Source organism: Phoenix dactylifera, chromosome 3 (assembly GCF_051530095.1).
Source record: "Phoenix dactylifera cultivar Ajwa chromosome 3, Ajwa_hap1_PhDact_Kaust_v1.1, whole genome shotgun sequence".
Classification (NCBI taxonomy): domain Eukaryota; kingdom Viridiplantae; phylum Streptophyta; class Magnoliopsida; order Arecales; family Arecaceae; genus Phoenix; species Phoenix dactylifera.
In genome coordinates this window covers 38188137-38201271 of record NC_143192.1, presented here as the reverse complement: position 1 = coordinate 38201271, position 13135 = coordinate 38188137, and the positions used below count along the sequence as shown (strand labels likewise).

General features: G+C 37.6%; 2 protein-coding genes across 10 annotated transcripts in view; one reads left to right on the top strand and one right to left on the bottom strand.

Moving 5' to 3' along the window:
• Positions 1-1802, top strand: part of LOC103720153 (myosin-6-like) — a 68802-nt gene extending 67000 nt beyond the window's left edge. For 5 of the 7 annotated variants that reach the window (XM_089929623.1, XM_088718262.2, XM_039123563.3 and 2 more), the window contains 3 exons: positions 112-192; positions 432-514; positions 1286-1802. In XM_089929623.1, the coding sequence (XP_089785749.1) occupies positions 112-192; positions 432-514; positions 1286-1400 (279 nt within the window). In that variant the 3' untranslated portion in view covers positions 1401-1802. Of the gene's footprint in view, positions 1-111; positions 193-431; positions 586-1285 lie in introns of all 7 variants that reach the window. The other 2 variants (XM_089929622.1, XM_089929621.1) reach the window with 2 other exon arrangements.
• Positions 1803-5275: 3473 nt separating this feature from the next.
• Positions 5276-12774, bottom strand: LOC103720152 (3'-5' exonuclease-like). 3 transcript variants are annotated; one of them, XM_008809738.5, is made up of 7 exons: positions 12426-12774; positions 9862-10041; positions 8574-8704; positions 8292-8453; positions 5823-5933; positions 5601-5729; positions 5276-5518 (listed from the first exon to the last, which is right to left on the bottom strand). In XM_008809738.5, the coding sequence occupies exons 1-6, from the start codon at positions 12712-12714 to the stop codon at positions 5658-5660; spliced, it is 945 nt and encodes a 314-aa protein (XP_008807960.2). In that variant the 5' UTR covers positions 12715-12774; the 3' UTR covers positions 5276-5518; positions 5601-5657. The 3 variants fall into 3 exon arrangements, with proteins under 3 accessions (XP_008807960.2, XP_008807962.2, XP_088574391.1); XM_008809740.5 differs by having other exon boundaries at positions 5276-5522; positions 12426-12768; XM_088718265.2 differs by lacking the exon at positions 9862-10041 and having other exon boundaries at positions 12426-12772.
• Between the last annotated feature and the right edge of the window lie 361 nt (positions 12775-13135).

Genomic DNA, 13135 nt, shown 5'->3' with positions numbered 1-13135 from the left:
TTCAATCTCTCTCTCTCTCTCTCACACACACACACATGCATGCATGCATGCACATGTTGTTCTGCAATCTGCACAATATATAACTACTCAATCTTTCGGTTCTTTCAACAGGTCTTGAGTGTCCAGCAGCTTTACAGAATTTGCACTCAGTATTGGGATGATAAATATAACACTCAAAGTGTGTCTTCAAGTGTAAGTGCAAATTCTGCTTCATGTTTAAATACAAGAGCCTTCTATTATCTAGGGCATGTCACACAACATTGCTTAGTGGTTTGTCATGCTTGTTCATTTGTGTTTTGAGTCTACTTACAGCCTCTAGTGAGCAGCATGCTAGCATCTATTTTAATTTAAGTGTACAGTATTATCTATATTTGTTGAACAGCTCATTTGTTCCAATATTCCCTGTATGAACTCATGACATCTTCCTACAGGTCCTTTCCAGCATGAGGATATTAATGACAGAGGACTCCAATAATGCTGCTAGCAGTGCCTTTTTGCTGGATGACAATTCCAGGTGGAAAGAATTAAACTATTTTCTTTAATTATGGAAACTTTCGGTTAAGACAGTTGATGGCTTACTACAAGGTATGCTGTGCTGGTACCAGAAGCCGCACCGATTACTCGACAGTACGGATATGGTACCGTGCTGTTCTGTTCAGGGCTTGTACCAACATAGCCAGAGCTGGCGAGGGAGGGGGAGATGGAGAAGGAAAGAGAGGAAGAGAGGGAGAGGGAGAGAGGGATGGAGAGAGAGTGAAAAAGGAGGGGGAGAGAGAGAGGCTGAGCCCTCTCTCCTCTGACCGCACGAAAATAGAGGTAAAATCCCTATTTCGTTGAAGAGAGAGAGGAAGGGAGGTAGAGAGAGGGCTTTTGAGCCTCCTTTCCTCTAGCCACACGAAAATAGGGGCGAAGACCCTGTTTTGAAACGAAACAGGAACTCCATCTCTTTTTTTTTTTTGATTTTTTTTTTTTTTTATGTGTAGTCAGCACCGTGCCGATTTCACTTTTAAAAAGTTTCCAAAAAAATAGGGCCGGAGCCCCTGTTTTCGTGTGGCTAGAGGAGAGGGGTCTCAAAACCCTCTCTGCCTCCCTCTCTCGGCCTATCTCTCCCTCCCTTCCCATCTCTCTCTCTCTCTCTCTCTCTCTCTCTCTCTCTCTCTCTTCTCCTCTGTCCTTCTCCCTCTCCCATGTTTCGCCGGGTTTCTCGAACCGAGGGGTAGAATCGGGCGGTTCGGTGCGGTACAACATTCCATGGTTAACTCTTTTGTGCTTGTTTCTGGTGCAGCATTCCCTTCTCAGTTGATGGCATATCAAGTTCCCTACAAGATAAGACCTTTTCAGATATAAAACCACCAGAAGAGCTTCTCAAGAACCCAGCCTTCCAATTTTTACAGGCATGAGGATACGGAACTCAAGCATTCATTTGGTCTATTTCATTTCTGAGTCTTCATTCCCAAAGCAGATGTTTGTGCCTCTGCTTGTTATGTTGTAAATCCACCCCATTTCCAATATTTTTTTTCTTTTCTTTTACACTCTCCTTGTTGGGCTGTATAATTATTCTTTGCAATTAGGTCTTCATAATTCCTTAGGAATTGGCCGATTGGATTGCGATGAGTTTCCTCCCACCGTGCATTATATCTGGTCTTTTACCCGTAGGTAACATTCTTTATACTCAAGTGGAAGCATTCAGTCTTATAAAATTTTGGGAGGGGATGAATCCATATTCTCCTTTTTTATTGTATGAGGCTTTGATTTAGTGTTAAAGCATACGTATTATTAAAAACATTTTTTGTATTTTTATATGGTGGTTCTGTTCGCCCTTTCCTTTTTCGATGCAACTTTTACTTTTTTAATTAACAGTCAAAGCAGTGGAATTACAAAAATTGTCATTTCCTTGCAAAATAGATGTTGCTCACAGAAGTGTGCATGGTGATTGATTTTTTTATTTAATTAAGTATTCTGGGGCACATGAAGATGTATGAACTACTAAATATCAACCGCAGGTTCACAAGAGAGAAAAAAACAAGAAAAGAAAAAAAACACCCAAAAGTTTTTATCTGTTCCCCGCATTCGTTGCATTCATTTAGTTCCAGCACTAGCATATTCCATTGATGAAAACTCAGCCACCTTATCGGTATAAAGGTGTCAACCCCCAAGCTTACAGCTGCTACTTTAAAGTCTTCTTGCTTTGCTTATGTAATTCTTGTAATTCATAAAACATTTTGGATCCATGGTTGCTGCTGTATGCAGCATCATAACAACCGTTTCGTGCAGAATTCTACCTGAACGCCTGCCAATAGGTGGAAGGATCCCTGCTTTTTTCCACAAGAGAACTGCACCTGCCTTTTTTCATTCTGCCAGGCTTTAGTGTGAGCTTGGAGCATCAATCAACAAATGAATGCTAAGTTTTCTGATAACCACCTGAAGCAAGTTGATGTCAAAAGCCCTATGCGTTGCTTTTTGGTGGATGGTGGCAGAATCCTCCATCAGAAAGCCATAATGAACGATGCTGTTATACTAGTCAGTCTTCTCCATTAGTGCAGAGCACCTTTGGCATACTGGTTGAGAAGCCTCTCCTAGTTTTCCCTGCCATCCTATGTTATAGCTTCACACCACGTCAGTAGAATTCTAGTTTGGGTCGGTGTCGAGCTCATGGATGTAGTTGATTGAGGTCATTATCAGGACGCGAATTGCCATTCTGCTGTGGATTGGCTCGTAGTCGGCTAATTCACTATAGGGCTCGTTTGGTCGCGGGAAGTATTTTTTCTCTTAAGAATATGATTTCTAGGAAGAAGATTTCTAGGAAGAGAATACCTGGGAATGTACTTTTGGCATGTTTGGTTAAACATGGGAAAATGACAGATTTCTAGAGTGTTTATGTTTGGTTGACCATCCACTTTTCTGAAAAAATTATGTATAATTCTTATTATACTCTTAATAAAAATTAGGTTTTTAATGCCTTTTTAATGCTGAAGAGCCTTTTTGGAAAAAAAATAAAGATAAAGTGATTTCTGCCTCATGAGAAAGTAACTTTTCTATGTTTTTCATGGAAAAGACTTTCTCATGAAATGTAGGAATTATATTTCCATGGGAATACAACTTTTCCATCTCTCTCCTTTGAAAACTCCAACCAAATAAGAGGCATCTCATTACTTTTTCATTGACCACACTTTTTCCTCTTCTTTTTCCGCGAACCGAACGAGCCCATAGTGATAGAGAATCAATGCATAGTGATAGAGAATCAATGCAAGATCAACAACTTGTAATATGGTTACAACTGATAGATGCAGCAATGCAGGTAAAGAATATTATGTGACAGCCTCTATATTTTGTCTTCTCCCGAAGTCATGTTCTATGTATTATGCTACATATATGGTTACGGCTGATAGATGCAGCAATGCAGGTAAAGGATATTATGTGACAGCCTCCATATTTTGTCTTCTCCCGAAGTCATGTTCTCTGTGTTATGTTACATTGTTACCTTGATGAAACCAAACAATTTGTTTGGTACACCTCAAAAAAAATTGTCGGTACAGATTATACTAGCCATAACAAAAATATAATGCTAAAATGTCAAGAAATTTTCAATAGAAAACTACATCTAATATATAATCCTTTTTTTATCACTTAAATTTATTTTGAATAGTATTTATTCAAAGTTGCAGGCACAAGGGCCTACTTTTAGAACACTTCTCGACTCTCCTAATTAGGTAGGCACTTTTCTAAATAAATCTAGCTGAAGGACAGTCATTAAAAGAAAAAATCTGCTGAGAGATTTTTTCTTTATAATTTCAGTCTTTCTAAACAAAGTTAGCTGACAAGCAAATTTTTTAACATTACAAATATAGATCATTACGAGAAAATTTCTCTCACAATCAAATTATAGATTACAAACTTTAACATGAATCAAGCAAACTGATGAATTCTCTCTCGCGCGCGCTCTCTCTCACTCTCACTAAGATAGAAGGAAAAGGAAAACCAAGCTGAAATTGAGGTGGAGGAAAGATTCGGACTGAAGTCACTGGTACCCCAACACCTAATGACTTCAATTGAGATTGTAGGCAACCTTAGCAGATTAACGAATTCATCAAACCTGGATTGGGTGCTCCATAAAACATTGGTTCATTGTGTCTTAGAGCCCGAGTATATCTAGGTTTTCTATGATCTGGTTTCCAAGTCGCCCACAGAATTAAAATCAGAATCTACAGGTTATCTCATGAGGAAAAATACAGCAAGACACCTTCAATTTTATGCGAGAAATAGTTTGAGCCACAAAATTTAGAAATTTTCAATTAGTCCCTCATTCTTTTTTGTGTGTCAATGTGGTTTGATCGTCTATCTGACCCCACACACTTTTAACAGACGGGCTTAAAAGACTAACTTACCATTTCTTCCAAATCCACTAACTGTTTCAGGGATAATAAAAGGATCCTAATTCCTTGTCCCTTAAAGCTCTTGACCTCGGCCACTCTGCCATCTATGGTAGCCAGAGCCAACACCTTTCTCCTCCTCTCCCTCCCCCACTTCAAAAATTAAAGGCTTTAGAAAGTTTGATGCGCAATTCAACTTTGGATGATCTCTATCCACCCTTTTTGTAGTAGTTAAAGTGGTTTATATTCGACAGCTAAAAGACCGAGTCAGCTACCTTTAATACCCTCGTCAAATCCCTCCCCAAGATCATCTCCGCCAGCCTTTGTGATTGGAGTGATTCAAGTTCGGCATGGCCGGAAACCTCACCCTATGAGGAGGTTGACGGCGTCAACAAGTACTTCGCAGCCGGCGACATCTGAGAGAACCCGATATCCCATTTAGGCATGGTTTCTCGAACCCCTAGGCTTTGCCAAAAAGAAGAGAACCCGAACGCTAACGCAATGGTTATGCTAGAGAGGAAGGGCATTTCAGAAATAATAGAGCTATTAAATTATCGCGTGTATCAAAACTAATGCACGATGCTTTCCAAAGAGGATGGACAATACGATCATATTGAAATAAAAATAGTTTTGAGGGGCCAATTGAAAATTTTTAAACTTTTCGCATCAAAGTGTTTCTCGAGTAACGTTCAGGCCAAAAAATTGTTATGGTCCGAAGACAAAATTGTCTGCTGCTATCCAGTGTGAAGACTAATTGTCGGCAGCTATTAGGTCTCCATGGCTGACATAGAAGCAGCAGTACAGTACCTTCTGTATTGAAATTCTTTCAATCGTTGCTGTACTATGACCATGTTAAGCTCTCACAACCGCATATCAAGCACAACCTCATATTTTAAGTAGAAAAATTTGGAAAAGTTTATGATTCATTCAGCTTCATCCATTCCCCAGCAAAAGGGAACATGACAATGTCAAACAAAACTCGGAATAGATCTAGATGAACAATAAAATAAAGTACAGAAAGCAACAGACATGTTCACCTGCAAGACAAGCTGCCCTTCCCAAACTTAGACAACACTGTATACATGGATTCTGTTTCCATCCAACGCAATCTAGTTGCCAGCCATTCTTCATGCTTCTTCATGTGACGACTACCTAGCCAAGATGTTGAACTAATTATTTATCAAACAATACAGAATTTATATATAAAAGAATATAAAATGTATTGCTAACCTGAACCAGATATCATCATGAAAAAAAAATTGTGATAAATATAGAGGGATGCTTTAGTCATGAAACAGCATGGCTTGTTTGTGTCACGTCTTCAGCTTCAGCTTTTGCATCTGGGAAGCCCTTCAGAACCTGGTAAAGCAAATAACTAAGCTTAGAAAGCTATACAACATGTGGGAAAACAAGAAAGAGATAGAGGGAGAGACTGTTACTGTTTGTTTTCACCTGATACAAATGCCAAGATGCAAATGCATCAGTGGCAGCATACTGGAGTTGCTCTCTTGACAACACATCAGTTTCCCAATTTCCCAGTCTTATTTTGTGAGGCTTCTTCAACTGCAGTAGCAGCAAGAAATAGCAGATATGAAGAGTACAATACAAATGCAGATTAAGAGTATCAAAAGAGACTAGCAAATTCCCTGACACAATAACTATACAATTTGCATATGTGCCTGTGTGCGGTGCACACGTGTGTGCAATGGATGTAGGGTATGCATGATAATTCTTTTACCAAGTGCAAAATTAGAATTATGTGAGATGTCAGAAGCACTTATATTGGGAAACAATGTTTCTGAAAAATTCGAAAAGCTGAAGATTGTTGTTGTGCTAGTGCGATCTATAAAACCAATAGATCAAAAGAGACATTTATTATAAAGAAATTTTATATTGCCAATGGAGCATAGTACTGATAATTTTTATTCAACAAGCTCCACACTTTTGAACTCCTTCACTGCAACAGTTTATTATTAAGTAGAACATCTTGCCTATATTGAAATAGGGAGCTAAGAGCTTACTAACAAGATTGTCCTTTAAATAGTTCTGAAGGACAACCATCAGTAACTCTGGGAAGAAAAACATGAGATCAATTTGCATTTGGTGCTCTAATTACTTCTAGTTTGACAGCTAGCCTTTATGATAATTGCTTACCCATGATAGAAATAAAATCAATTTTGCTACTTTAAGCATTTGCTGCGCTCTATTTGACACTCACTGATACAATATCTATGATATATCAACTAGTATTACTTGGCTGGCATAGACTGATATGCCAAAGTGTAAAATAACATGCCAAGATACTACCTCATTTAGTATCAGTAATGCAATTCCACTTCACCCAAAAAGGCCAGGATTGGTTAAGGACTATGAATCTCAGATGCTCATGGCATATAAGGCCTCTGCTGCCTCATGAAGGGGCAAAGTCTTGAAGTGGCGCTTCATAGTTTGAGGGATCTCCCAGTCTAGGCATCGGAATCTCCTGCAGCACCACCATGCCACATCCAAAACGCAAAAGGTTTTCTCATGCTGCAAACTGCCAGTGCTAATTTCCACAATGCCTCCAACCCATAGACATTACAGGCGTCTATTTCATCCGTATCATCTTAGACCAAGAAAAGAGGGTCTTTTCCTAAAGAGAGTGGCAAACATCAAAAGAAACCAATAATGAAAGGAAACCACTTCTATTTTTTTCCTTTTTCAATCGAACCTGAAACAGTTTTTTCCTTTTACTTAGTTGGCCTATGTTCCAATATCTCTCTGTTAGATATTCACTGAAATCTCTGGATTATTTCAGCTATTTTTAAAATTTTCCCAAACTTCAATCACTGTAAAGATAAATCGACATCTCGATTCTCTTCTGTATTGTCCAACCACCAAGATAAATATGATATCCGAGATCAAAAACCTTGGCCTTGACCCAACATGATTCGTTTGTGCATCAAGCATATGTATGTTCTTCAAAATGAGCCTCTCTAAGCATCTCTATCCTTGATTATTAGGCATCATCACATGGTCCACAGCAAAAATTTAGCCAGATGGCTTATGTCTATAAGGTCAAATATAGCATCATTATCCCTAAGGTACCTAGAATGCAGAACAGACTTATTATTTTATTCCAAGGAACAAGACTGCCGTAGCTGCAAGCATACTCAAGAACCTTCTATTTAAAAACAATTTAAGTTCAGCTCTTTTTGCCATGGGTTGAAATTCCAACTGACGTGTAATATTGTAGATCTTTGGCCCCACCCAAATATGAAATAAAATATCAAAATTATTATGTATTTGTTTCCTCACTTTAAATAAAATTACTACGTATCTAAATTTTAGATATTGTGTTTTGTTGTTTATTTGATAATATGTGCACAAAATGAAACTTCTATCTCTTTTCCTTCATTTAAACCCCCATTTAGCAAGTGAGGGTGAATATAACACAATCCATTGTATATGCTGGCATAGTTTTCTAATCTATGTTGTTATATTTTTTCCCATTTTTCCTATTCCACAATGAAAAATCAAGTTTTAAGTTTCAGCCAATTTCGACAAACACCAATCGTGAATGACAACCAATGGCAAAAAGTTCAGCCTATAGGCAAGCATTGGAGATGATTTGTTAAGAAAAAGATCTACAAAATACTTAAAAGTTACTTGTTCATTAGTGATCGTGCTACCTAACAGACACTATAATACATTTATAGCTCCTTTCTGTTATTCCCCAATCTCTTATAACAATTATTTGATATTTGAATTTAGCTTACTATAACTGTTTGCGCATCTGCCATCTCTATGTTCTCTAGCTCAAAATTATTAGGGCATGTAAGATTAAATCACAATTAAACATGTACGAATTTGTCACAGCACATGTGCTTGCATGCTTGAGGACTTAAGCTACTAAACTTATAGCTCAGTTGTTGGTAGAACCTGCTTGCATGTAATCGTTTCGGTTAAAGAACTGAGACCCCATTTCCTAGGATCTCCACCAATCTTGAGATTTGCAAGGCTTGACAAATCCTCCACAGGTTCTACACAGATATTATAATCCTTTGAAATCTTCGAGGCATCGTTGGCTACACCTATTCCAACCTTCATGTAATGACAAAACATTGTCAATGAAAGAGAACATATAGGGACATCCTCAAGCAAAAGAACTTACCAACTTAACAAGAAAAGGGAATAGCTAACAGTTCAAAATAGACTGCCTACCTTGACAGATGAATTACCCTCCAAAAGGGACTTCAAAATAGGAGGAATTCCAGAATGAATGATGTGTATTACATCACAACGAGAGTTGTCCATGCATATCTGCATCACTGCAGCTTTCCTTTGCGCTTCTCCTGCAGATTCCAGACCAGTAGCAAACAAGTTTTGATTTACCTCAATGTATTTCTATGCGCGTGCACAAATACAATAAGGATCATCAAAATTGAAAACACAGATCATCAAGCATGTTCTAAACCTCTAAAACGGATAGGAATCAAAAGTCAAATGTTCTGAAGAATTATTATGTGTGCAGCAAGCATGGTTTAGTGGCAATTGTTAATGATTTCAGAGGCTTCTGTCATGTACATCGACATATAGTAGGAATTCAAAAAAGGGCATTGTTTCATGGCTGCTCCCCTTCAATGACCATTATATAAGGGGGAACGACAGTCTTTATTTCTCATTTTTGGCCCACTTAAAATTAATATTTGCAAAAATAAAATATCCATGTAAGTACAGAAAATTATAAATTTTATGCTGTCAATGATGATATAATCAAACGAACCAGTTATTTGTCCATCATTTCCCATCATATCGGCTAACAGTGGTGGTTAACCATTATTGTATTTCCAAAAAATCTAGTCTAGGGCTGAACTAGGAAAATGATGGCTGCGTTTTCTGCTCAAACATTAAATAATTGTTTAGGATGGGTCTTTTTTAAGCATATTGGTGCTGTTGAAATTGGCATCAAGTGGTTCTAAATAGACATGATAGAGCGTTAACTTATAGTTTAGAAGCAACCAAATTTGTTGAATTTTGCTTATATGTGTTTTAAGATTCTAGGTTAAAATTTGACTGTTCAGTTTCTTAATTATATGGCCTTCAAGATGTTACAGCATAATCTATTGACACACTTTCTTGTTCACTTGAAGAAGAATTAAGAGTCCTCCAAAACATATGATTTCCATTTTGCTTTTACATATTTTGAATACCGCAGTTCATGGTCATCTGCAGATCTTTAATCTGAAAGGCCGTGCAAAATTTTGCACCACTAGAGTTGAGGCTTCAGTCCTATCCTAAAGTTACTAGCTCAAGTCTCTACTCATATATGATTTTGTCTGAATAAATATGACACTGCAGCATACCTTCTACAAGTATTTAGTATGCATAAAATTGAGCAGGCAGCACATAAAGGTTTATACTCATAAAATCATTTAAAATGCAACCTAAAAGGAAGAAAATAGACTGAACAGCTGAAGCCACCATTTATATTTTTAGCTAAGGAACCAACCTCTTTTGAACAGAGGTCTCCACTCGATATCAAATCCAAGAGAGACTTGATCAGAATTATCCTTCATGGAATTAATTTTATCCAAAATCTCCTTAGCAGCTAGCTCTACTTCAGGAGCTGTCCTACTATATATAATCTGTCCCTGAAAAACCATGGCTGGATATTTCATTTTGAAGTTTTCTGCAACCAGAAAGACATTGAACAATCAAATGATCAACTATTGGTTAAAAAATATCAGTCACTAAGCAAACAAAGGATTATTTAAACTATTTAGATTAAAAAATGATGTCAAGCGGGTTTTTCTATTCCAAATCTTATTAGACCATTAAGATTGCAAGAGCAGCTGTTCCAGCAACAATGCATTAATATCCACATAGCAGGGAATCATTTTAATAAAAATAGTAAACAGATAAAGGTGTCTAATATATCCTTTAAGATATAGCATTATCCTAGTGCCAAGAAGCTGTTTGAAGAAAATTATTATTAAATTTCAACAGAAAATTGGATAAAATTGATATCCTATGAACTTTAAGTTGATCAGCACCAAACCCATAACATATATAAAGTCAAATAGATTTTGTTCAAAAAAAAAAATAGAATAGAGAGGATCCAATAGCAAAGTTTTAGGATCAGATCCTTGTCATTTTTCAAAATAGTCCCTTGAAGTTCAGGATGGCTTCATATCAATACCATGGCCTCAGCCACTTTTCTTTTAGACTCTAATCAGTTGTGTGCTGTTCTCCAATTGAAAGTATCCATAAGTTAGGAGGATGGAAAACAAGACTCTTTTCTCAGTTGCAGTGGGCTGGAATCAGCAAGATCTGTTATCAATGGGCACCAAACATATCAATCCAGTGTTTTTTAGCTACTACAGTACTTGTTCATCCTCACATAAAATTGATATTCTGGTTGTACTTCCAATGGTGGAGGGGAACGTGGTAATTTGTTGGAAATGAGACTCATCTGAAGGCAGAGTTCTCAGGCTACAACCCAAATGAGATTTTTTATACCAAAATTGTAGAGTGTGGCAACAAAAGAACAAATGTGCAATGGATACAATAAGAAACAAAGAGCATGAAAGCATCTACATTATTCAGCTTAGGTGCAGTAACATGTTAAAGGCCGATCTTACATGGTATAGCTAACAACTAGTTTCTGGCTGGATCCTTGGTTTTTGGATGGATGGCCAGCAGACTCATGGTACGCAGGCTATGTTAAATTGTAGGTTGTAGGGACTATTCTTCAACAGATTTACGGACCATGATAGTGAGGTATCACACCTATTCTGTATACCAACAATACCATTTGTTGGTTGAGGAAGAACAAGGATACTTTAAATTTCATATTGCTCATTATAAGACACAGCATGGGCTCCAACAATCACAAGCTGGCCATCCCAAAGCACACCAACACGCCAAGTGTTCAGAAAGCTTATATAGATCGATTACTCTTATAACAGAATTGCAGCTAGAATGGGTGTAATTTCACAACAATTTGTGGTCTTCATGAATAAGCTTTGGAACAAGGAATAAACTATTGTCCTTCATGTTTGTGCCAATCAGCGACAAACACAGTATGTACATTTAGCATACAATATCAACATTTGGCACACTGCAGAATGGACAAGTACATGACATTAGTGAAGAATACATGAAAAGTTTGCAAGGTGCACTAAGGAAGGCCTACTATATTCACATCTAAACTGCTTTAAGTTGATTTCAAGCAAGGTTGAAATATCAAGTATTGAACCCATATCAGTCAGCAAAGGGTAGGCAAGGCAAGTGCTGTCAGCTGTATCGACGAGTGGTGTCAACTGATATGCTTTGACACGGCCAATATGCCCTTGGTATGGTTTACTTTGGATTCATTTTTTTTTGGCCTTTCCTTATACTTCATTGTCTTAATACTATGATTTTGGAATATATATGATAAGGATACTGATTTAAGTGTCTGAGTCATAATTTTTGATGTGTTCTGAATTTTTTTATAATTTGTATTGCATGTTTATGTCATAACTTCACACACCCTAGAATTAAAGATACATCTAAAAGATATGCATACTAAAATTAATCATTACCACCGAACTTTAGTTTGCGGCTAGGATTCCGGTTGGAGTCACCCTCAAGGGATGGGGTGGGAATAAGGGTAGAATTATGGGGATTATCCCCTCCTGTCTCAAAAAATATATAAACAAATGGTGCACAATAAGCTTTAAAAGCCTTAGCAACCCCATTTCAAACACCACCAAGTGCCGCATTCTAGGTCAGATTAAACCCACTTGTTGTGCCCCAATTTTTCTTCTTTTTTTAACATACCTTAAGATATTACTTGAATACAACCGACAGTCTGCTACAAACGTGCAAATCATGGAATAGTAAAGGATGCCCAACAACGAGATTCAGCCCATGATTTAATACTGTCAGCGGCATTATGATTCTCCCAACTCCAAAAATCCAACTTTTATCCAAATTCTTAGTCAATGATTTACTATAGATTCTCAGATCGTAATCGCATTCAAATGCTCAAAAGAGAAAAGAATCAGCAAGGGTTTGGTCTCCTTCTACCTCGGCAAGGACGGCGAGCGAGACTCCAAAGCCCATTTATAGGAAAAGAAGGGGGCATCCTATCGGCGGCGCGGCCTCTCGACAGGGCGGCGTTGGTCTTCCCCCAATCAGGCAAACGGCGGCCCTTGGATCGCTGATCGGCGGCGTCGGGGTCGCGGGCCTCGAGCTCGCAGAGCCGCCGCTTGGCGGAAGAGGAGGCGTAGGCAGTCTCGATGGCTCGGAGCTCCTCCTCGGCGTCGGCGTCCCAATAGAAGAAGGGATTAGAAGAGGATTCTTCCTCGGATGGCATCCTCTGTTCCTCTGGGCGAAAGGAAGGGGAAATTTGTTTTCCGTTTTTCAAATTTATGAAAGGGCGCAATAAAGTTTATCAGTTTAATTAATCAAGAAATATTTTGAAGAAATTGTTCACTTGCATCAAAAAAAAAAAAAAAAACATTTTCAAAGACCTATTAGGAAAGTGAATTTTGTACTAAAAATTCAATTCTAGTTATCAATTTTACCGGATTCATCACCTTGCAAAATCATACGTCTAGAGATTCATGCAAAATTAATAATTAAGTGAATTTTATGTAAAATCTATGTTCAAATAATTCATTATTTTTTATTTTTTATTTTAATCTATTATTTCTTATTATAATTTTCCACATATAAATAAATTTTTCATTATCAAGAGAGATTTGGTTAAGTGATCTGGACATATGGTAGTTGTC